General features: G+C 40.5%; 1 protein-coding gene across 3 annotated transcripts in view; it reads right to left on the bottom strand.

Moving 5' to 3' along the window:
• Window positions 1-654: 654 nt before the first annotated feature.
• The window catches only part of mapkapk3 (MAPK activated protein kinase 3), a 30251-nt gene continuing 5000 nt past the window's right edge, over window positions 655-25905 (bottom strand). Inside the window, exons 2-10 of one of the 3 annotated variants that reach the window (XM_021316217.2) lie at window positions 20060-20199; window positions 11581-11645; window positions 10629-10708; window positions 9706-9832; window positions 9469-9544; window positions 8105-8229; window positions 4408-4493; window positions 4217-4294; window positions 655-1302 (exon numbers count right to left, since the gene is read on the bottom strand). In XM_021316217.2, the coding sequence (XP_021171892.2) occupies window positions 1147-1302; window positions 4217-4294; window positions 4408-4493; window positions 8105-8229; window positions 9469-9544; window positions 9706-9832; window positions 10629-10708; window positions 11581-11645; window positions 20060-20199 (933 nt within the window). In that variant the 3' untranslated portion in view covers window positions 655-1146. Of the gene's footprint in view, window positions 1303-4216; window positions 4298-4407; window positions 4494-8104; window positions 8230-9468; window positions 9545-9705; window positions 9833-10628; window positions 10709-11580; window positions 11646-20059; window positions 20200-25905 lie in introns of all 3 variants that reach the window. The other 2 variants (XM_036124633.1, XM_012862222.3) reach the window with 2 other exon arrangements.

The following is a 25905-nucleotide window of genomic DNA, read 5'->3' as shown; positions in this document are numbered from 1 at the left end:
GAACTGAACGAAAGTCCGGTTGCCTCCGATTTAAGCCTGTTTGCTGAAAAGTCAGAGAGCCGCGCCTAACCTGAGTTCAGATTTAAAATGACCGCTGCACACAGCGGATATCTTGAAACTTGCAGGTATCAGCTATTTATTAGCGCTTCTGAAAGGCTGTATCACACTGAACTCAGATGTTCCTCCGTTTTAGATCCCAGCCTCAACTTCTGAGACCAGTCCACCAGGAAAGTGTCGACCTTCCCAGTCAGACTTTCAGGGGGATTTCTTGCGACATGAATCCCGAGCCTTTTACTTTGAAGCTACGCGGATTCAAACTCTACCCGGACTGCATGCACCAGACATGGGGTCCAGGAGCAAAGTATAGGCGCCATTTACGAGGAGCGCTTCACCTAGCAGCCAAACACCCGAAAGATTCAGAGTTTCTTAAGTGAAATGTCATAAATCCATGTCACACAACGATTGGCAACCCAGCCATTGTTACGTAAAGCTCAGCAAAAAGACAGACTTTTGTTGCTCCATTTACAGGAACTAGCAGGGTTCTGCAGAAAGACCACAAAGTAAAAAACACTGTTTATTGCTGCTTCAGTGAAAAATATTCCTTCAGATTGAGCTGTAGGTCCGTACGGAGGCTACAATTCAATAATTAGGCAGTTGGTGTGAGACTGTGCTTTAATTAAAAGGGAAAACAGCTAATAGACAATATCATGACATCACAGGCGATAGGCAGCGCTTCACAGTCTCTTTCTCTCTCCTCTCTCTCTGCAGTTTGTTTCTTTGTGATCTCTACTTTAAGCAATCCAGCATAGGAATGCAAAAACATATCACCGCAGATGCCTCGTGTCTGCACACAGACACTCTTATAAACAATCTAGCTCTAAAAAAAACAAAAAAACAAAAAAAAAAAACTGCACGGATAAAAATAATTAACACAAATAGACGCACAGAAAGCAGAGCTGTTGATTTCTGCCACTGACAGGAACAAACGTCCAGCTATAATTCTCCTTTTCTGCCCTCCCCCCTCCCTGGATTTTAACTTCCAGTCTGTCGAGACTTTTTTGAGTAATTTCATCCAACGCTTCCTCTTCCTCTCTTCATCGCTGACGCCGTTCGGTCAGGACTTTTCCACAGAGGCTCTTCCTCGTCTCACTGACTCTGGCAGACCGTGGAGCCGCCCTTGGCCCCCGCGGCCGCCTTCTTGCGCCTCTTGTTGAGAAGAGGGTTGCTGGATGTGTCGAGGTCCTTGATCTTCACCTGGTCGTAGTCCACGCGCATGGTCGCCAAGGCGCTGGTCATCTCCTCCTGTGAGAGACAAGGAGGATTTTAGCTGCAGTTCTTTAGGAAATTATTTTGGCACGCTCTCATGTTTTTCCAAATATTTTCCTTCAGAGTGAGAAGAGACACTCCTAGCAGACGTTAAGCCAGTGTATTTGAGGACTTTAGTCATTTTATGAACCCATAAACAGTTGAACAAGTTACAACATATTCCCCGCCCTCGAAAACAATCCCTTTTAATACGGTGCCTCGCAAACGCCTTCACCTTTTTTCACGTTTCGTCTCTACGCAGCCGCAAACATCTGCGTGTTTTGTTTTGGATGTCGCGACAGACCAACGTAAAGTACGACACCGTTGATCCATCGCAGTTTGATGTCAGCATAAATCCAGCCGTCCTCTGCAGGCCTCGGAGGTTTGTTAGAGAACACGCTGCAAAAAGGGAACTAAAAGTAAGTAAAATCTTCTTGAAATGAGCGTATTTTTCCTGGATTTGAGCGACTGAATAAGACTATTTGCCAATGAAATAAGATTTTTGCACTTACAATAGCAACAATTCATCTCCATCGTCTTATTTCAAGGGCAGGGTATCTAATTACCTTATTTTAGGGGTAAAAAGTATTCATTCCATTGGCAAATGGTCTTATTCAGCTGCTCAAATCAAAGTAAAATATACTAATTTCAAGAAAATTTCGCTTACTTTTAGTTCCCTTTTTGCAGTGCATCGGGGATCGAACAGCCTCACGAAGACCACGGCATGCCGGGCCAGAGAGAAAGCTTCGGAGAAGTTTAAAGCAGGCTTACGTTTTTAAACAATATTCTCAGCTTTGAGCATCCTACAAAGCGCTAAACAGCTATCAGTGGTGCGATCCACAAATCTAGTCTCTGTGGGAAAGGGGCAAAAAGAAAAGCACCGCTAAAATAAAGCCAAAAAGAAGTCCTGCTTGCCGTTTGGCATAAACCATGCAGGGGAAGCAGCTGATTTCTGACTGCTTAAAGAAATATTTATGAGTCCATAGCCTTGCTGCTCCACATGTCATGGAGTGACGAGCTCATCTCTAGCCCCTGAAAGGTGCCTCTGCACGTCAGGAAGAGAGGAGAAGGTCTCTGACCTCGGAGTCCAACGGGGGTGAAGGGGCAGAAAAAAAACAGCAGGAGCATGTGTGCAAGCAGGCAGGCAGGCAGCGGAGTATGAAATGTCGAATGCAGCAGGTTGCCTTGCAGCCTAAATAGACCGCCTAAATCGGTAGGGTATGCTCAACAAAATCTACAAAGAGTGCGAAGGATCGCACGAGAAGCTTGAGCAAAGCTTGAGTTGCATGCCTGAACTAGCTTGCAGACGTCCCCTATGTATTTTAGAAATCTAACGCTGCACATCGCCCTGGATACACCATCCGCATGGTGAAGCATGGTGACAGATTGATGCTGTGGGACTCTTTCCTTCAGCAGCGACAGGGAAGCCGGTCAGAATGGGGTTAAACGCAGGAAAACAGAAAACCTGTTAGAGTCTGCAAAAGACCCGAAACCGAAGCACAGGCTCACTTTCCAGCAGAACAATACTTAACATAGAGCCAGAGCAACAAGTCAAAGCAATATTCACGTGTTACAATGGCCTAGTCAAAGCCCAGATCTAAATCCGAGTGAGAGCCCCAGGCAAGCTTGAAAACTGATCTTCATGAGCTCCATACTCTTCATCCAATCTGGCTAAGAACGGGAGTTTTGCGAGAAAGAATGGGACAAAAATGCGACTCGCATCAATCAACGGTAGAGTCAGTTGGACTGGATACCAATGCATGGCGCGCCTTTCACATTTAGATATAAAATGTTCTGAAAACCCTGCATCTTTTTCCCCCCCCACTCAGTTCATAATTATGCAGTACTTTTGAGTTGGTCTCTAACATGAAATCCCCGCAAAAATACACAAAGTTGTTCGGTTGTAACGTAACAAAATGTAGAAATGTCCAACGGGTGTGAATTCTTTGCAAGGCACTACTTGCTACAAACCCCCCCCCCCCCCCCATAAAAAACAAAACATAAACATCACCAAATAGTTTGTGCAGAGCAAAATAAGCAAAGGTGAATATATATATATATATAATATTTTTATAACATAGGTCAAAGGCGTCCGAGCTGAGGTCCAGGGAAACTGGAGCCCATTTGTCAGCCACAATCCACTCCACCTGTTTAAAAAAGATTGTATTCTTCTAGCTTTGCGCCTTTTTTGCGCAGTTTGTCTATTTTCTTTACGCAACACAGCAGTGGTTGGTTGCAACACGGGACGACGACCCATTGTGAGCGTCTCGTTTCAACGGAAGGTCTTTTCACCCTTTATCACTGCAGCCATGCACATTTGGTTGTTGTGAAGGAATGTGCAAATATCCATCTGAACATTTTGCTCAGTACGTGTAGAACCAGCCCTGCGTGACTCCATGAAAGCATGGAGCGTCTTATTTCTTTGTTTATAACCAACAGAAATAGCTGGAAGGAGGAGCATGTTCACAGTCACTGTTAATGTTTTGACTGGCTCGTGTTGCAGCCTGGGACCACTTCCGCCACCTAGTGGCAGATCAGGAATCCTCAGCGTGAGACAAAAAGTTTACCAGGAGTCAAGTTCCTTTTTTTAAAGGTTCACTACAGCTGTTCTGTACATATAATATAGCTGAAAGCTAAATAAGGGCAATTAACTGATTAAAAATGTTTTTTATATCCAATAAGGGTGAGATGACAGCAATTTTATAGGCATTTAACTTGCATTTTGAAATTTGAAGAGTAACACTGCAAGCTTAATGGAGAGGTAAACGTTGCACCCCTGACTGAGTCCTCCATGTTTTTTTTGTTTTTGTTTTTTTTACAAAGGACACAATTAAGGTCAAGGGATCGTGTCAGTAATAGTAATGGCAGAGTATGACCAGAAGGAGTCAGTGTTGTCAGTTCTTCAGCTTACTTTCACGTCCTCCCACAGCTCCTTGTCTTCATTCAGGACACGGGTGGTGTGCAGCGGCGTGGAGGGAACCATCATGGACTGCTGCGGAGCGGGGGAAGACACAAACACACACGTCCAGGTCAAGAGTGAGACAGGCGGGTGACAACAGGAGGCAGAGTGTGGGTGGGTGTGTGGGTGGGTGGGGGGCTTACGTTGATCCAGGGGTGGTTCATAAACTGAGTGATGGTCATTCTCTCGTTCGGGTCTGTCTTCAGTAGCTGCTGGATCAGAGCTTTAGCTGAGGAGCGAACACAGTGCGAAGGTAAGATTAGCCGCTGTTAAACAGGAGAATTATTGCATCTCTGGGGGCAGCCTGGCCTACTTCTACGACTTACGGTAAGTGAGCCAGAATCACCTCGCACTTGAGTCTGAACACAACTCTGCCAACATCCGGGTCCATTTCGGGGACACACCGACACCCCCTATTGATCCCCTCCTATCCCCGTCACGGACAGGCTTGTGAGTGCATGCCACAGTGGGAGCACAGCCGTCTCGTCTTGTTAAAAAAAAAATCAAGGCACGCACATCGAAGATTTGTAAAAGAATAGATGTCAGTGGTTGGAAACTACAAAACCGTGGCTGACAACGTAACCTCAGGCTTGGTTACAAGAAGGACACGAGATAAGAAAAAAAAAAAAAAAAAGCTCAGGGCTTTTGGCACAATGCTGCAAACATCTTGCAGATCAGCTGCATCCAGGGCAGCTTTGTTTGAAGCCATCTGTTGAGGCTGCATCATCAGGACCAGTGACTCAAACCAAAGCAACCACCAGATAAGGCTGGGGATGTAATTGGTCCTTTGTGAAAGCATTCATGCGCTTTGAGCTCCTTCCCATTTGTTTACATCGCAGCCACAGGACCATGTGCATTTTAATGGGATTTTATTTGACGGTCACACAACGGCGCATTATTTTCTACTGGAGGGAAAGTGATGCCCGCGTGTTCGTTAATAATGTCCAGACTTATATCTGTAAAGCGTGACACGCATTTGTACTCAGCGCCCCCCCCCCGAGTCAACTCTTTGGGAAAACGCCTTCTGGCTGCAGGCAGAGTTCCACGTCTTCCAGGGCATGTCTCTACCAGCTCTGCACATCCAGACACATGTTGGCCCATTCTTTGAGGCTTAGTCAGGTTGGACGGAGAGGAGCTATCCATGATTTGCACGTTTGGCTGCAGAATCTCAAATTTTGATTTAGGTCTGGGCTTTGACTGGACCGTTCTAACTCATCAATAGTCTTTGATCTGAACCATTCCTCTGTGTGTTTAAAGTTGTTTTCCTGTTGGAAGGGGAAGCTGGGCTGGCCTTTTGCAGGACTGGCCTGTATTTAGCTCCCGCCGTCTTCCCATCGACTCTGACCAGCTTCCCCGTCCTTCGCTAATGAAAAGCAGAGATAATGCCTCCGCCGTGCTTTACTCTGGAGGTGGCAGTCCGGGATGATGTGCAGATTTAGTTTTTCGGTGAGGATTTGACTCCAACCACGCTTGAACTACTGGGAAGCGACTCTATTTGCTGACGGACGTCTTTTGGCATCCACTTGGCTGCACGCTGAAACGTGCTGGTCAGCAAATAAAGTTCTTTCCCGTTACTGCAGCTGCAAATCTTGTTCAGACTCAACAACAAGGTGATTCTGGCCCGTTTACTGTAAACGAAACGAAGCAAAACTTCACTTCACCACATCTTTGACCCTCTCCACACACTCTTTGGAGTCCGTGTCAGAAACTCTTGGAGCTCACATTTAGTTTTACACCACATGTACGATTATAGGGACAACAGTTTCATTTTGGTAAACTTAAAATAGGATTTCTTAAGCCGTGTCTCGTATGGTGCCAAACACCCTGTTCCTTTTCAGGTGATGGATTAACTAGTCTGTGCGACAATTACAGCTTAGAAAATTGTTTTAGAACTCAATCCTGGTTTAAAGTTCGCCACAACTTTCTCCCACGACCCGTCTGATGTGCTCCTTGGTGGTCGTGATGCTGTTTGTTCACTGATGCGCTCTACCAAACCTCTGACAGCTTTACAGGACAGCTGGATTCATGCTGAGATTGAATTCACATAGCTGGAGTCTATTTGGTGACTTCTGAAAAGAGTTAGTTAGATTGGATTTGATTTAAGGTTATCATGGTAAAGGGGGGTGAATTAAAATGCGCCCCAAATTCTCTTGTTCCTATCTGTAAAAAATCATTGAAAATCATGTATTCTTTTCCTTATACTTTACAATTATACTTTAGTATGTACTGGTCTAGGACACTAAAGCCAAATATAATATTTGAAGGGCTGTGGTTCTCATGCAATAAAAAAAATAAAAAGTTCCCAGGGTCAAAATACTTTTACATGCCACTTTAGATTGTAGAAGGGAGGAATAAGTCAAAAGACATATTTTGGCATGTTTCTACTAAATGAAAAAGGTTTAAAGTTTTTTAAAAAAAATTGTTTCTTGTTAATAGTAGATATTTTAACAATATTTACACTACAATATCACTATAATTTGGAGATCAACTCAAGAGGGATTTCAGAGAAAGAAAAAAGAAGAACAAAAGAATCGAGTCATGCGCTGTCATTGTTGGGTAAAAGAAGGACATCAGCTGCTTGAGCTAAGAGGTGAAAGAACCTGATCTCCTACACGAGGTAAGAGGTTTCAGAACCACAAGACCCTAAACTAAAGTAGATTTAAGTTAACTAAAGTAGACAGCGGATCTGACCCAAACCGGGCAAAAACAAGCCTGTTTTTATTCAGAAGCCTAATGCAGGATGGAAACGAGTCAGAGTTTGTCAAAGGTGAGACGCTTTCGGATGCGCGATCACGTGTACGGCCGAACACTCTGTAAGGTTCTCTGTAAGTTAGGAGGCAACTCATTAAAGCTGCCGAGTCATCCTGTGCAGCCCCATGGTTTCCTGTTTCTGGTGCTGCAAGCTTCAGAAGAAGGTCAGCACCACACAATGGTGAGCGTAATATTCACTATAAGGCCTTTCATAGGCTCCTTTAAAACATCCTTTGCCGACTTTCATTTTAGACATTTAACTTTAATAAAGCAGGGCTAAAGATAAGTATGCTTTTTAAAAATGGAAAAACCTTTACATCAACAGAAACTTCATTACTGTTTTAGAGACAGTTTTTCCTTCCCTTCATCATTTTTCTCAATGTTTCCACGTTGACGTGACGCCTGCCTGGTAGCTATGAACTAAAGACCAGCAGCAACATCCGGAAGCAGCTTGATCAGTTTGTAGCTTTTTTTTTTTTTTTTTTTGCAGACTGTATTGTCACTAGAAAAAAAAAAGAAAAAAGGAAAAAAGAAAACAACCTGTGAAATGAAATGAATAATTCACCACACCTTAGCAGACCCCATTGTAGAATTCACTGCAGTTATTAAGTGCAGAAGAAGTTGGCAAAACCATTCGGGTTTTAGGCAAAGCTGATAGAAACAGATCTCATAAACTAAATAAGAGACTTCTACCCAGGATGCACTGGGTGCTGTGCTTTCAGACCATGATGTGTTTATGGTCTGCAGGGCTGTGCTCAGTGTAAGGTCGTTTGTGTCACCCATGTGCACTGAGCTCACTTACAGTTAAACTTGGGTCCACAGTGTCCTCTAAAAAAAGACGTCTCACCCCCCCAGAGTTAAATGTGTCCAACTAAACACACGCATGCGTTGGGCATGCTAAAGTCTCCCAAACCCTGTGAGCCTCAGAGTGACTCCCCCCACCGGTATTCCGGACTACTTCCTGTTTGACTCAGACGTCGTTGCTGTTGTCCTGGAGGAGCCTGAACTCTAAGTTTGTGTCTTTTATCCTACAGGATAGCTCGACCTGTACGCCCCAGTTCTTAAATATATATTTTTGAGGACCCCTACCTTCCTTTGAAACCTCAGACCACTCTGGAGTAGGGAACTCATACTGGCCCATTCTGATCCTTCTCTTCATTCCCGGAGAAATAGCCTGACCGGTGTTGGAGTAGAAGGGAGGGTAGCCACACAACCTGGGGAGACAAACGCAGTGAGGAGGACTGATACGAGTGTTTTTACCTGGTGTGCTTCTGCCGGACTTATCCGCAGTACCTTCCAAAAGTATTTATCCCCTAGAACCTTTTTTTTACATTTTGTCGCATTACATACGCATGCTGCTCCTGTCTGAGGCGGTTCTCTCCATTGGTATCAACGGTTTTGTTCCATATTATTTTCTGCCGACGTCGTTGCTGTCTGCACCTTTCTGTTTGCAGGTGTGCGTGGTTGTCTTTCCCCGGTTCCCCCATGGTGGCCATAGGAGGTTTTTTTCTTTTTTATAGCAGCTGGTTGTCTGGTTTTGTAATTTCTATCTATATGTTTTCTTTGTTACTTCCCTGTCATCCCTCTTCCGGTGTCATGTTTGGCATCAGTCTGCATATAATTCCTTCACGGCAATAAAATAAATCATCTTGGGTTGGGCGTCAAAGGAGGATTTTTTTAGGTATAAAGCCTCCCCCGGTGAAGCAAATGTGTTTTGCATAACCACGGCAGCCTTGCTATGAAGCTGGACGTGACAAGAGAGAGAGAGAAAGAAGAGATTTTTATCAAGCCACAGCAGACGCAACTACAAAGTAGAAGTAAGTGCTCTGATTGGATGAGACCAAAGTGGAACATTTTGGCCTACATGCAGAAATGCTACGTGTGGCGGAAAATTAAGGCCACGGATCACCCAGCGTACACCACCTCCACAGTGAAAACATGGTTATAAGCAGCTGTAACCAGAGCTGATGAGAAGATAAACGGTACCAAATACAGGGCGATCCTGGAAGAAAACCTTTCAGAGGCCGCAAAAGGTGTCCGCTACAATGGAGCGATTTGGATCAAATGTGTTCGAATGGCCTAGTCAAAGTCAAGACCTGACCTAAATCTAGATGAGACTCAAAAACTGATGACAACAGACACTTTTTTATCTAAGCTGACTGACGTCGGGCTATTCTGGGAAGAAGGATAGCCAAAAGAACTTGACTCTAAAGCTGGTGGAAACGTAACGGAAGAGACACGCAGCAAAAAAGAAGATTTTTATCTCTGAAATTATTTGAAAACCAGGTCATTTTCCATTTCTATGTAAACCTCCCAAATAAACACATTAAAGTTTGTTAGAAATTTTTTTTTTTTGAAAAGGTTCAACAGCTGTAAATATATTTGGAAAGCACTGCATAAAACATCATTACCCTCGTCCAATGAAACCCCCTGAATTTACCACCAGTACTTACAGGATGTACATGATGACGCCCAGAGACCACATGTCACATGACTTGTCATACTTCTCCGGACCCAGAACCTCAGGAGCTTATCGGTGGGAATACACCCAAAACAGAAAACGTAGTGGTTAATATTAGCAGTCAGAAAAAGAGCTCAGCGACCTCAATGTTTTTACTTTGAAGCAACAACTGAAACCCAGAAATCTGTCCAGGTTTTACACACTTCAAAGAAGCCATAAAACGTCTTACCCACATAGTAGGGTGTGTAGCAGGGGGTCTGCAGGGGGTTATGTAGCGTTGTCTCTTTCGCAAAGCCGAAGTCTGTCAGCTTGAGGACTGCGTTTCTAGCTTTAGTGGTATAAAGCAGGTTCTCCGGCTAAAAGACACAAGCAGAGAAATAGAGGGTGTGTTCCTCCGAAAAGCAGAAGGCGCAGCCCGCTTTAGGATCTGGAGCTTCTCGTTTTGATCGCTGCCAGTGGCGGCTGGTGAAAAAAAATCGTGGTGGGACTGGCCAATAGATTTCCCTGCCTAACCCAGAACATGCCATCAAATTAAAAGTTGGAAAATGACTACGATTCCACAATAAGAATTTAATTCCCTTTTCAGAATCAGCAGCTTACAGATACATTCAACCATTTACAGCTATATTTGGTCTTATTTTGGAAAGGAACCGTATTATATACAACACTAAAATTCACTATTTGTCACCAAAGTAGGCATACACCATACTGTGCCGTCATTATCTTCAGCCAACAGTTTCACAATGACACAATTGATTTCACAACACAACAGAAACACAACAGAATTTCAAAATATGAAAAATATTATCATTTTAGCGATGCTGATTGGCCAAATATTTATAAATTTTCCCTAGCAACATTATTCGATTGGTTATTTCGCTACACTTGTGGGGCTCCTTGAGTGACAGCCCTACGGGAGAAATGCTACGTTCTGTTGGTGGAAATGCACTGTTAATTGAGAGTCAATTGGTAGAGTAAATTAGTAGAAGTGTTTTAATAATTCACATTACATGTAGCCACATACTATTAATTAAAAACTGACATTAATAATACTTTTGAAATCTAAATATATTTTGACTTTTCCCCTCCACATCTAGGGAGGGCAGCGCCCGAGCGCCCCCTATGGGCCAGCCGCCACTGCCCGCTGCGTACCTTGATGTCTCTGTGGGCGATGTCGATGTTGTGCAGAAACGCGATGGCTGTGCCGATGTCTCTCATGATCTCAGACGCCTCTGGGAGAAAACAGAGAAGCAGACTCTCTCAAACAAGAAGCAAATCTGACACAGCGGGAAAGCAGAGGGAAAGCAGAGGCAACACCTGGGGGTGACCATGCCCCCCATGCCATATCTTGGCCACCCCACTGGCCAGTGTAAATTGTAGGCAGCTGCTCTTCCTGAGCTTCTATCACACTGTTATTTGTATCTGCCAGTATCTACTATCCCCTAGTAACTGTTTTGTTTTCCAATAAATGAATAAATGTATACCTTATTCTAAATTTAATTACACAATAAAAAGGAATTGTTGTTCAACTCAAAATGTTAACTGAACTCTTATTGGTCTATGCACATTAGATCATTAAGAACATTAAAAATCAAAAAAAAACAACAACATTAAAAACCAAAAAATATTAGTAGGCATTTACTTAAGTCTGATAGCTTTACTACAACAGTAGAATAAAATCCTGAAATTATGGCTTTTAGTTTCAGTGCCACCCCAGTAGATTAAGTGGCTCCATCTGGCCATCCCTATGAAACATTTCTGGAGGCGCCACTGTTGGAAAGAAATCATGCACAAGTCTAGTTTAGATTCAGTCTGGCTGTTTGGTAGAAGTTTCATTTCCTATTCTTACTGGTACAGTGGTCTCCTTTCTCACACTAATAATTTGAAAGTAATCTAATCTTCACAGATGAGTTTATTAAAAGTCGACTGAAGAGTCACGGCTGAATTGTCAGGATTCAGGCCGAGCCCTTCCAAGAGTTCACTAAATTTCCAGCTGCTCTCTGTGCTGAAGAGCATCTGGCTGCACGGTTCAGACCTGTTTACTCTGTCCTTTCCTGTGTAATGCTGACCAAGATGAGTTGTTTATCTCAGGGTCCATTCTCACCTTTTTCAGTGAAGGCCTGGTCTCCTCTGGCCTGGATTCTGCTGAACAGCTCTCCTCCTTCCATACTGAAAAAAAAAACAGAGACCAACACATGAGGTGTATTAGGTTCGCACGGTAGAAAGAAAGCCAGCTTTCATTAAAGAAACTAAAGAAATATAATTTATTGAGACACCAACATGATCTTTTTTTTTTTAAAAAAAGCCCTGACAACTCACAAAGTACTTTAATTGGTTTGATCAATCCTAGTCCTCCGTTTGTTTTTAGTAAATCTGAGAGAAACTGGACTAAGATGCAAAAAGATAAAGTTTCAGTTTGGCTGCTGTGTGTCAGGTGTAAATTTTGGTGTGTGTTATTAGGTTAGGTGAAATTAACTCTTATGTTGCAGAGTATCAACAATTTCATGCTTCCAATTTTCTGGGGCCAATTTTGGGACGGCCCCTTCCTGTTCCACCGTAACGGAGCATCAGCGGATAAAGCAAGGTGCCTAAATGAGTGGAAAAGTGAGTTTGGTGTGAAAGAACTTGACTGCCTCCACAGAGTCCTGACCACAACCCGATCAAACACCTTTTAGATGGATTAGGGCGACGTCGCAGATGCTCTTCTGAAAAAAAATGCTCAAAGTTCCCATAAACACAGCACTAAACATTTAGTAAAGCTGTTTTAGAACAGTTGAAGCTGTTATTGCTGCAAAAGGTGGATTAAAAACGGTGCGAGGGACGACGGGCACACATTTTATTTTATTTTTTTACAATAAAGTCACGGTCTCAGAACAAACTTTGAGCAAAGGCATATTTAAATTATTGCCATCTGTATTACAAATTATTGCAATACCAGAGACATGGTTAACTGATGAAATCAATGTTCAAATTATTTTTGTACGGTTATCGATGGTTTAATCATAGACGATGTGACAGAGAGCTTGACCATTCAGATACACAATGACAAAGATGATCTATGTCTATGTTGTATTTATAGAACCTCCGGATCACACATTGAACAATTCCTAAATAATAAGTCAAAGATGTAAGAAAACTAAACAATAAGAATGTTTTGCATGTGGAGATTTCAATATTGATTTACTAAAGTGGAGGACACATAAACGAACAAATGATTTCATAAATGACATGTTTACATATGAATTAAGACTTATAAATGATAAACCAAGCCACACAACTCGACAATGTGCTACTTTTAGAGATAACATTTTGATTTTCATTATTTCATGTATGGAAAAATAATAAGTGGCTTACTGTTAAGTGACAATTTCCCAATTTTAGTGAATATTACAAATAAGGATGGAGCTTTTCTAAAGCCTACATGTAAACCAGTGAGGAAGATCCAAATGAGGCATATGATGTATTTGTATCCAAATGTCTGCAATTTTACAACAAACATTGCCCAGTAAAAATGATCTGTCAAAAACATGTAAGTAGAGAGATGGCACGGAATACAAAACGTCCGCAACAAGCCAGCCACATGAAGAGTTGACCTTATCTGAAGTGTCTAAAACATAGAACTGGTGAAAATCAAAGTAACTATAGGTTTTATAAGAACACATTGATTTCTATTGTAAGAAGACAAAGAGATGTGGTAAAATTTATAAATAGCACAAATACAAAAGTAGAAAATCTAGAATCTAGAGTTGAAGAATTTAATAGCTATTTTGCATATATTGGACCCAGACTAGTAGATAAAATTACTCTGATGGGAAAAAAAACAGTCTCTTGTAAACATAAATATTAAATAAGTGGGGTTATTCAGATTGTTAAAGCATTTTCAAACTAAAGATCAACTGATATAAATCTTATGGACATGGAGATTATCAAAAAGTTATTGGTCTTATTGCTAAGTCTCTAGTTTATCTATATATATATATATATATATATATATATCTATATCTATATATATATATATATATATATATATATATATATATATATATATATAAAATTGGTCTTTTCAAAAAAGAATCTTTCCAAATCACATGAAGAGAGAAAAAGTTATATCTTCAGAAACTATGATAAACACAACTCGGAAAACTGTAGACCCGTATCTCTTCTACCACAAATTTTGGAAAAGCAAAATCAAACAACTATGTATGCAATAATGAACATGATAGAGGGGTAACCACTGTCCTGGATAAAGATTAATACAGCATGTATGTTGACTTAAAAAAAGGTTTTGATACTATTGACTATAAACAGTTGTTGGAAAAACTTGATAAGAATTGGATAAGAGGAACTATTCATTCTTCGGGAAAAAGTTCGGGAAAAATCGACAACAGTGTGTTCAATTAGAAAATACAATCTGGATTTAGGACCACAACGTGGAAAACCACGAGGCTCTTTCATAGGCCCAAATTATTTTCATTAATGAATTTGTAACATTTCTAATTTATGCAAGTTTATTATATTTGCAGATGACACAACAATAGTAAAAACAAATAAATACACTTTTGTTAGTAATATTTAATAAACTAAAGTTATTTAAAACTTGGTTTGGTATTAAAACTAAATGTATGGTTTTGGGGAACAAAAAAAAAAAAAAAGAAAACTAAATGTAAATGGGGTTTGAAATCTAAAGTTTTTTGGGGTCATAATTGACAGCAGGCCAAAATGGGGGCAGCTAAATAAAGGTAAAAATATCAAAAACACGTATTTTGTATTAAACTAAAGACTTGATCAGCTATAATGACCTGTTTACCTTTTACTGTACCCTGATACCTCCATATATGACATACTGTGAAGAACTGTGGGGGACCAGTTTTAAAAGCATGGTCAGTGCTATAGTTATATTACAAAAACGAGCCATACGCCTAATAAATAATGCAGGCTACCTTGATCACACAAATCCATTACTTTTAAATTCTAAAAGTATTAACTTTAAAGATATAGTTTAGACTAAAATAATCCAAACAATGTTTTATGCAAAATCAAAGACCTTGCCAGAGTGTCTCCAAAAACATTTCTTACTGGAGAAAAGCAAATTTAAGAGATCAATGTGATGTTTATTGTACCAAAGGCCAAGAAAGTGTTAAAAAGGAGATGCTTGTCTGTTCTCAGAGCTCAATTATGGAATAAAGTTAGCATAGAGATGAAAACATGTAATTTACCATTTCTTCTTGAAAAGTAAATGTCACAAAATATAGTATTTTAACAAGTTACATGACTGAATGATGGACGAAGGTCAAAAAAATGTTTCCTTCGCTTTTCTTTTTATTCATTTTGTTTTGTAATTTCTTTAATGTTAAAGGTAACTAGTTAAATACTGTAAACGTTGTGTTGGGCATATAAGCCTCCTGCTCCTACCCTTTTTAAAAAAAAAAAAATCATCTTTATTGATTATCTTATGTGTACTTGTGATGGATGATTTGTATTTTTTGACGGAAAGGGACAAAAAAAAAAAAAAATCAAATAAGCTCAATACAGTGTTTTTTTTTTTTTTAACTAACTAACACTAGGGGTCACCTTGAACACAACATCCCCAGAGTGAATAATGGCGGCGGCGGAAGCACCAGCAGCGACAGGGTAGCTGATCAGGATGGATGGAGCTAAACTCAGGGCAATCCTGAAAGAAAAGCTCTTAGATGCTGCATACGACTGGAAACTGTGGTGAAAGTTAAGACTTGGTACACATTACCCTCCCCTTTTATCTTTTTCCAGAGCCCTTCGTTCGCCTTCAGGAATGCATTCCTCCTTTGGTCTCAGTTGGTATCTCTGCCCAGATAAGAGACTAAAGAAAGCCATGTTTTGTGAAAGTCTTCAGTATGAACTTAAACCTCTCCAGTCAATGTTTGTGAGAAGGCACCTCTGCTTTCTTAAGGAAAAGTAGGACTTTGGTGTTGCACTGTATACAGTTTTGAGCTTTTCGCCATATTCCGAAAACCATTCAAGCAGGGTCTGGTATCCTCTGGATTTCCAGGAGAATGGTAAAAAAAAAAATGATTTGCTCTCATACTCTGGGATAAAGAGCATTACTCTGTGATAGGGTGATGTCCGTGGCCTTCACATTTCTCAAATATATTAGCAGCAGTTGTTTTGCTGTGTCAGGTATCAACAAGGCAAAAATGTGTGTTCTCTAAAATGATATTAGTATTTTACTGGGATTTCCAAGTGGCCGACCGACACAAAGTAGTACATCATTGGGATTTACAGTATTAAATCTGCACTGTTTAACATGGTGGTAGCAGCATTATGCTGCAGGGATGAGAATGCAGGACTTTGAGCAGCTTGCCTGTTCCTGCTAGAGTTGATGGGAAGACGGAATGAAAGAAAACCTGTTAGAGGCTGCAAAGGGTTTGAAACTAAACATACAGCCAGAGCTACATTAAAATGATTTAGATCAAAGCACATCCATGTGTTAGAATGGCCGAGTTAAGGCCAGACCTAAATCAAATCAATAATCTGTGAAATACTTTAAAAATTATTATGCCCAGGTACATTCTCTCCAATATGACTGAACTTAAACAGTTTAGTAAAGAAAAATAAGGCAAAAATAAGTCTAGCGAACACATACCCTAAAGGGCTAGCAGCTGTAATTGCAGTGAAAGCTGACATTACAAAGTATTAATTCATCCAGGGCAAATTTGTCAGATTTAAAACAACATCTGGAAACATTAAAACATATTAAAGTTCAGTTCGAGGTTCGTACCCAATCAGTGACTGATACCTGAAACTCTCTTCTGTTTTGAGCAAAACACATCAGTTCTCATCGCTCAAATGGATGCGCATGCATTAAGTAAGGGTGTACTTTTTGTGGTTCACAGATGAGCAGATAGGTGAAGGAGAAATGTGACTGTGAATGTGTTTGGTCCACTATCTGCAGTAGACCGCACTGCCGTCCTCCCTTGAACCCCGGATCATATGAGGAAGCAGCAGGGACTCTGCCGTTAGCTGCTGCTATGAAACCCGGTTCATAGTCTAGAGTAGTCGATGTTCCAAAACCCAGTGGCGATACGCTACATCGCTGTCACGCCACCTGCTTTAAAATGTTTACGTCAAATCGCCATCAACAAGCGACGTATTATGCCAAATATAACTGCCTCGCTACTCAGCGGCTATCGAAACGAGTAACCTGTCTATCACAGTGAGCAAAAAAAGATCAATTGGGAAGGACACAATCTAATGGTAAAGCTGTTGCTGTTTAAAGGGACAGCGTGTAACTAATTTGGCTTTTAATGAGCAAAAAATCAAGTATTGCTTTCATAAATGCACATTCTGCCAAATGTCTAATAACAATCACATCAAAAATGAAAACATTCTCATGGCTTAGAATGAGTAGCTCATGAATACGCAGGTGTCTGTGCACCCAGTGGAAGACTCCATGTTGCGTCGCCATTTTTGAATAAAGTAGCCGAAAGGGGACACACTTGCTAGCCTCACGTGTTTTACTTGTGTACGAACACGTGTTGTCGGTAGAGGAGTATAAAACAAGGAAAGATGACAGAGTAAATAATCAAGAAAAGTAACCAAGAAAGGAAAAAAAAAAAAAGTAATAACCGTGAGAAAACGAGAGTCTATATCAGGATAGCTTTTATCAGGTGGAGTGTAAGGAATTCATGAGGGAGCAGGGCTTCAAAACGGATGCGGAGGTTGCAGGCTCTCTGCTGGACAGGTAAGTTAATTCAACATAACAGTGAAGTTTATTTTGTCATGTGGTCCAGTAACTAGTCCGTCCATTCGGCTAGTTTGTTTGTTAGCCAACACTGGATGAGCTGTTATTCTTCACAGAAGTCATACCAGCAGGAGACCGTACACTTCTTTCAGCCATATTTTGACCGTACATGGTCACAATTATGACACGCCGCAGCTTCGGTAGTAGTTATTGACAACGAGGCAAAAGAGATGTGCTTCTTGGCCGTTTGTAATTTATTTAGCGCACCGCTACATGGGAGTAAATCTTACACACTGCCTCTTTAAATGCTGATATGTTTTACTGAAATGGCGGTGGCTCAGAGACAGAATGGCTATAGACAAATTGGAAGTTTGACAGCAATCAGACCATTTTTAGCTTGACTGCTGACAGGTGACCAGAAACACCAAAATATATATTCTTTTCTATTCAGGGAATGCACCAGACTTAGGCACAATGGCAACCTTGTTTGTTTTATTCAGCATGTAAAGACGTGTCTGCTGTTCATCTAGGCATAGAGAGAGCAAGACATAACAGTGATAACAGGAAGGCAGGAAAAAAAAGAACAGGGAAGTTTTCCGCTTTCCACGTCTATATGCCATGAAGTTAAGGTAAGGACCTACATTCTTTAGGTACACAAATAGAGTTTGCTGTTTTACTAATGCTAGCTTGCACTATTCAATAAAATAAGATGCTAAAAACTGTCTAAATTGCCAACTCTGTGATCATTTAGTCTCTTTGTTTAAAGATTAGTAAAACCTTGTTCAACAGTGAGCATTGTCTCTTATTCTAATATAAACAATTATTGACTGCTCTCAACAGGAAAGTTAATAGCTAATCTGAATCAGCTAAAATCTGCTGGCCAAATCTTTAAAGAAACTGGAGACTAATCCGCTAAAGACAAATTGATATCCTGAATTTACAGCACATGCAGGGTTGGACGATATGGCTAAAACATACATCCCAATATATTTCTTAATTTTGGTCGATATGATATAATTGCGATATCGATATAAACAAAATAAAAGCCTCAGAAAGACTGCCAGGAATGCCCATAACAGATGCCTGTACAAACTTATGACAACTATTTTACCATGTTTATAAAACTCCTCTAACATAACATTTTTGAAATTTTTGCTTTAAAGAAATATAACATAAAATCCAGGCCATCAGTCAGTGACAAATGCTGTAATCATAGAGTGTAATGTATACTGAAACATCAGAAACGTCATATCACTGTTATTGAATAAAGTTATATTGCGATATATATTGATGCTGAATTTTGTCCACCCCTAAGCTCATGGATAAAATAACCAAGAATCAGAAGCTTGTATGCATACCCACAAATGGATTTACTAGATTATGAAGTTTGGACTTCTTCCATACTTTTTAGAATGCAGAGGTTCCTTTCCTTAACAGTTTTCCACACTGCTTTATGGCTAACATAAATAGTAATAAGCATCTTAAACGTTTAGTTTGCTCTTGAACATACAGGTAAACCTGTATTTTTGACTAGAGGCCATATCTAAACAGAGATGATCCTGTTAGAGCCAGAGGGTGTTAGTCAGGGGTTAAAGGCCAAGAAGTGACAGTGTAAATAGTATTCGCTCTGATAAGCGTTCACCCATGCACATTTAAATCAATCCTGTAACAGCATTAAACAGACTCTTCAACTTTTTCACAAAAAGCCAGTGACTCCACTATCTTGATCTGCAGTGTAAATAAATGTGATAATAATCAGCCACTGTGTAAAATTCCCTAGAACAGAAACTGTCATTTCCTTAGAGTGATGTGCCGATGTCTCTCATGATCTCATGAGCTCGCCTCTTTTCTGTGCAATATTGTTTTTCCGCTTACAATCAACGATAGTCCAGAGTTTAAGGTGACGTGTGTGTGAAAGCAGAGACAAAAAATGCCGTACAGTCATTTCTTTGAGGTCAATGTTACATTAATTTTGATTTGAATTTTAAATCCCAGCTGGAATCCCTTCCAAGTCTCACCATCAGCCAGCTTCTTCACTTTCCCTGTGCCTGTAGCTGGGATGAGTACCAAACTCATAGATAAAGAGCGTATCCTTTCACACAGCTTCCACACACAAAACTGTCCTTATGTCATCTATGTGATGATAAGAGAACATTCCTGAAGCACTAAATAAAGTCTTATCTCTGAGAAAATGCCCTGACTGAATCAAAGGTAATAGTGCTTACATGTGGAAAGATAATCACTTGAACTTTTGCCTTGCTGTTAAAACAGGACCTGTACATAAACTCAGTGTAAAATTATAAGAGCAGCAGCCTGGGACTGTACTACTGTCAGAAACATGAACATGACGTGTTGTTGAACTCTGTTCCCTTTTTAACCCTTAAATTAGTTACAATATGTTCCACCCAAGGTTTGCTGGGATTACAAAACTGGTCCCATCTTTCTATATTTGTATAAATCCAAAACATTATTATAAAATCCTTATCCTCAGAGCACTGACAAACAGAAATCAAACAACAACCTTTTAGTAGATATTACCATTCTGATATAACATTATCTCCACTTTTTATTTCTCACAAAGAGCCAAGACAGTTTTGACAGGTTTTTGACCTTTATAAATTAAATAATCATTTGAAAAGTGGATATTGTGTTTCTCCAGGTTAAAATTTGTTTATCTGAAACAAAGTGTGACAAAATTGCAAACGCAGAGTCTATAATGGGGGAAATACCTCTTCACAAAGTTGTAGCATTTTAAAAAAACCTAACTGTTGAATCTTTATTTATTTATCTTTTACAAATATTAGAGCTGTTGCTGTGTGAGTTCAAACGTGACCTAAGTGTCTAGTAAACTATGTAGTGGTCCTACCACTCCATGATGATGAGCAGGCACTTCTTGCCGTGGTGCATGTTCTCATACAGGCTCAGGATGCGAACGATGTACGGCCCTCCTGAGACTCGCCAGTGTAACTCCACCTCTCGTCTTGCCTTGGGACTGTCGTAGAGAATCTGTAAGGTCAGCAGACATGGAATAGACAGTGGTTTAGTTATGTCATTATTGCATTTGAAAAGTGGGTGCATATAAGTATAAAGATGGTTAAAGCAGATGTCCCTATAAAAAAATGTAATACAAATGTAACTAAAAAAACTGAAACAAAGATTTTTTTTTATCTGTTTGATTGCTTATTTCTGTGGGTCCAGATATCAAAATGGATTTGGTTTAACTTCACCACACCATGTTCCCAAGAATTGTATATTATTATAGGCAAGGATTAGCTTGCAGTGACATTTTAGTGCCAAAGGATGTGACTTAACTGTGGACTTAATGGATTCGATTTTTGTGGCGTCACAGAGGGCATCATTGCAATTTTGACTAGTGACTAGTGCAGTTAATCTCTCAGCTGCTATGTGGCTCCCCAATTAAAAACTACTCTGTATCACAGGTTGTGAGAAAGGAGAGCTCCGTAGACAGACCAGAGTAACATTGCTTTTATGAATCAGAGCAGAAATTACAACCCCTAATTCTAATTATTTAAAAGCTGCTAAGAATGTAGTAGTTTTTTATATTTAGCCTTTTTGGTCAAAATTAGCTGTCACTATTTCTGGCTCACCCTATAGTGCTTTTAAATGTATTGCCAGGATCCTGGTTTGCTAGGTCTCCGAGCTCTTCCTTAAAGCTATAGAAATTTATTATTATAACAGAGTTTACTATAGCTATAGAAAGCTATAGTAAACTCTGTTATAATAACAACCATCTGTATATTATGCTATTGCACATATCTGTAAAAACTATATATTTATAGTAATATCCACCTGTATATTATATTCGGTACATATCCAGCTGTAAATTTAGTTCACAATACTAGTTATCTATATATTATATTCATAGGACAAATCTATCAGTAAAATTCTGTTTATAATAGTATCCATCTCTGTATGTATTCAGTAATAACCCATGTCCTGTACTTATGGAACCATTGTTTATCCTGCACTTGCTGCTATTGCACTTCTGGTTAGACCTAAACTGCATTTTGTTGCCTTGTACCTGTACCTGTGTAATGACAATAAAGTTCAATCTAATCTAAAAATACTTTTTTGGTATACTTGGTAAAATCATCCTTCCATCCTGACAGTAGTAAATACATTATGTATTCAGAAAGAGGAGGTTAAAAAATTTGATCTCTATGAAAGCTGAAGGCCTGAAAAAAACCCTGGCCAATCCCTGCCGTTCGGTCCGAATGGCAGGGATTGGTCAGTTTTGGTCCTGCTCTCACCCCCCTCTGTCCCTTAAGTTCTGGGGGTATCACCTTATCTACTGGTTGTCCCATATGCCAATCATTCTGACGCGATCACGTAATGAAAGTGTGCGTGCTCGTTCCTCATTAGTTTCCGCTTGCTGGCTGCGCATGCTCACTCCTTGGGTTTATGTATCCAGTTAGCATAGCGGTTAGCTTTGGTGTTAGCCATTCATTGTAGCTCCGCTGCTCTCGTCGTATACTTTGAATATGGCTGAGAGATGCAAAGAGCAAGCCACGCATTATGAGAAAAAACTTTTTTATGAGAAAAACAGGAAGGCCTTAATAGAAAGAAATAAGACCAGAGATTCTCGTTTCATGCGATCCCCCTGAGGAGCAGAAGAGCAGGTAAGACGGTCTTGCGCATGCGCAGTTATTCAAAAAGGGACTAGAGGAAACTTCAGGAAAAATCGCTGACTCTACCTTTAAAGGAAAAAATAATAAAATAAATATTTTCCTTATAAATTCCCATTCAAAACACAACTGAAAAAACTCCTAACTGCGCGTTGATTAATATTATTACCTCTCGTTCTTGTGACGTTATAGGTCTCAATTACAGACTCTTGCAACTGTAACTTAAATTTTTAGCAGAACTAAATAACTTTCCATGTCTGATTTGCTTCCAATGCAGTGAAATTTGTAATCTTCTTTACACCATTTCTTTTTCAGTTGTGTGTTTTGAATGGGAATTTATAAGGAAAATGGCTGAATAAATAGTTTCCAAGGTTGTACATATAAAAACAGCTAAAAACCCAAGGTCCTAAAGACCCAACTAAAAACACAGAAACGGTCCAAGACCGTTTGTGGTTTTAAACCAGGACTTCCTAAAATAGTGATACAGGTGAACAGTCAACTCTCGCTGCTAGCGTGAGGTCAGCTTGCTGTGTGTGTGTTTCGTCTTACCTTTATATTTTCTTTTAGATTAATGTTAATCTAGTGTTTTTGCTAACATGCATGCATCTGAAAAAATTTTTTTTATTAAAGTGTGTGTGTGTGTGTGGGCGGGGGTGAAGGGGAGTGGTAGTGCAATCAAATGTCTCAATATGTTGCCTAATGTCAGCTGCAAAAGAAATACATAAGAAGGCAGCCTAGAAAATAAGGGCTTTTGCAACTATTTATTCATTTTTCTTTTTGAACGCTGCACACTACTGTACTTCCTGTGAGCTGAGGGTAGCTGCTCAGATGGTGGGACGTGTTGGCCATATGCTGGTGCAGGACGTGATCGCTCTCAGTTAAGCACACATATAGATGCACGCAGCAGGTGTTTGACTTTTGACACTCGCATACAGTCAGAGTGTATTTTTGGACGCAGCAGTGACGGAGGGACGCGCGGGGCCAAGTAAACTGGAGTTCATAACGCACTCAACAGCTTGACTCAGCCGCACATGGCAGACACACACCATAAATCTGCGCTGCGTTACAGCTGACTTAGAGCGCGTCAAAATGTTGAGGTGACCCCGGAGCACATGAGCCGCAGACCCTGCCAGCAGTGAGTCCCTGCCACAGTTATCTCGTTACTGCGTGTCTCCGGATGGTTCTTTGTTCTGTATTCTCTGTCGCGTCTTCACTTCCCTATCGCTATGAAAGCAGCAAAATGCCTCTCCCCCTAAAGAAAGAAACAAAAACAAAAAAAAAAAGAACTCTGCATCTGAAACGACAGTTTTAGGACTTTCACATTCAGCAGGCAACTGTAAAACGAGGCTTCCTGGAAACTCCAAAATGTCACAAACACCAGCCTGCTCGCGTAACGCCATGTTTCAGCTGGCTAACGCAGAAGAGGAAGTGAAGAGTTCAGAGCGGGGCAGAGCAGAGTCTTGAAAGAAGAAGTTGAAGATTTCCACTTACCTAACGTCCGACCTAACACTCTAAATGTCCCTTTTTTTTTTTAGCTTCACCCACTCTAGGTTTTATTTAAGCCGTAGGCTGGTTTGTTTTTAATTGTGCTTTTTATACCTTTATGACCTCTATCTGAGCAGGCAATTTGCAAGCAGGGTTACCTTAATTTCCTGGATATAAAAAGAGAATGGGGGGAGGGATGATAAAACTGAATTAAACACACCACTAAAGGGGGGTTGATGCGGGGTAGGGACACTGAGAATGAGGCAGCTGGTCTTGTGATGGACTTTGGTCTTAAGTGACCAGGTGGACACATAAACCAATTAAAAATGCCCCGGCACTTAAAGCCATCCGTTGGTGTCGGGAGAGGCCCAACTCACACGGATCACTCCCTTATTCTAATCGCACGGCACGTCCCGCAGAACGTTAATTACAGGCATACACACACTTCCGCTCTGAGATGTTTGCTCTGCGTTTCAAAGAGACTCTGGTGTCCGGCGTCATAAAGCTGTGGTTTATCTTTACAGCCTTTTACCAATAAAGGAGCTCTCATAAAATGAACAACAAAGTAACCCGGCGCGGGTTTAAAACATCCAATCTAGGGTTGATTCAGCAAAAAAAAAAAAAAGAAAAAGACAACCCATTCACAAAGTTTTGTACAGCCCGTATCCAAAGGTTTTCATTCCCCAACCAGCCAAGAACTTCCAGGTAGCTTCTTGTGATGTTTGCGATGGACCAACACAAACAAGTGTGTAACTGTGTAGTGGGAAGAAAATTATATATGGTTTGCAAAATCCCTCTCTCGAATTCTCAGACCTGAAGTGTGTCTGTATTCCCCCCCTTTTTACTCTAAACCCCCTAAATAAAGCCTTCACAAATCACATAACTAGTAAACAAGAGTCCTTTAATCTCTTGTGGGAGATAATTAGTCAAAGAAAACAGCATCATGACAACAAAGGAACACAGCGGACAGCTCAGGGAGAAAGTTGTGGAGATGTTAAAAGCAGAGTTAAGTTGTAAACGCTCTGAACATCATGTGGAGCACTGGTCGAGACATTATTTAAAAACGGCAAACCTAACTAAGTATGGCTGTCAGTCTTGACTGACAGGTCGGACAAGGGGAATCCGCCTATCATGTGGAAGAATCGGTCAAAAAGACAACTTTTCGTTTCACAATCTGCTAATCTGGCGTTTAAGGAAGAGTGTAAGACAAAAGCCACAGATAGTAGAAAGAAGGAGAACGAGTCCTGCTCACTGTTCGCCTCAAGCCATGCCCAGAGGCATCAATGCAGGAAGAAAACCCGTCAGAGGCTGCAGATTATCCCTGTATGGGTTGGAGGTTCACCTTCCAAAAGACAACAACGCCTGACATGAAATGGTATTGATCAAAGCGCACTCGTGTCTTAGAATGGCCTAGTCAAAGTCCAGCTCCTAATCGCGTTGGGAATCCGGAAAAAAGACTTAAAAATTGATCTTTACAGGACACTTTCCATCCAGTCCGACTGACGTTGAGATAGTTTTGCAAAGAAGAAAGGGCAACCGGTTCAGTCTGTAGATGTGCAAAGTTTGTAGAGACAATCCTAGAAGGTACTTTTAGTTGAAACTGTAGCAACACGTGTTTTCCTAAAGTCGGTTTAAACAGCGCCATTAGTAAATAACACCCATCTCAGTGTTTTCCGTCAGCTAAAGGCAGGAATGATTCACCTTAAACAACTTTCTTTTTTTCTAGGATACTATCAACACTGTAAGCCGTCATGGTTCACTGATGCATTCAGCCACGATGACACTTATCCCTAAACCTGGGAGACTGGTTAACTTGTTAGACAGGACCAGTTAAGGGAGAGGATACAAGACATAAAATCCAAGGTATTTTTGTATATTATTTGTACCACAGCCATAAACACAGCCCAATGCATTATAAGAATGTTTTCCCTAATGATAGAAAGCTGAAAACTCAAATAATTTAGGCCTATTTGTGCTTCTACCGATGTGGCGGTAATGGTGGTGCATAAAAGGCCATCCAAGCAGCTCAAGGAACCCTTTGTTTTGTCTCTAAGTGAGACAAATCTGAGTTAAAAGATGATGGTAACTGAATTACATGGAAAGGGTTGGCTCCTGGCCAGCTCGCCTGAAAAGTAGATTAAACCCAATATGCATCTATAACATTTAGGGCTCAAAGCGACTCTTAATTTAAAACCCAGAAGGACGGCTCCTTCAAATCCCCTCAACATTCAACCCTCGATCATTACTACCCCAATTCAATTTGCATGAAGGTAAAAATAACATTTAAGACAGGTTTTCTTGGAAAACTGAAGTCATTGCATTGTCATAGCTTGCAAATATCTTGCATGTATCCGTTTTTTTTTTTTATTTGTATTTTTTTAAGACTTCCATTAGGTGTTGGTGGGTGCAGACCAATGTGCATATGAGTAGGGCTGGACGATATAGAAAAAAAATCATATTGATACAATCTAAATCGAATGGATCGATATCGATAATTATCAACTTTTTAGAGAAACAACCCACAAACACTGAGTTCAAACCCAACCCTTTATTCAACCAACTTTAACCAAAACGGCAAGTT

This window comes from Fundulus heteroclitus, chromosome 20 (assembly GCF_011125445.2).
Source record: "Fundulus heteroclitus isolate FHET01 chromosome 20, MU-UCD_Fhet_4.1, whole genome shotgun sequence".
Taxonomy (NCBI): Eukaryota; Metazoa; Chordata; class Actinopteri; order Cyprinodontiformes; family Fundulidae; genus Fundulus; species Fundulus heteroclitus.
This window is presented reverse-complemented; position numbering and strand designations above follow the sequence as displayed.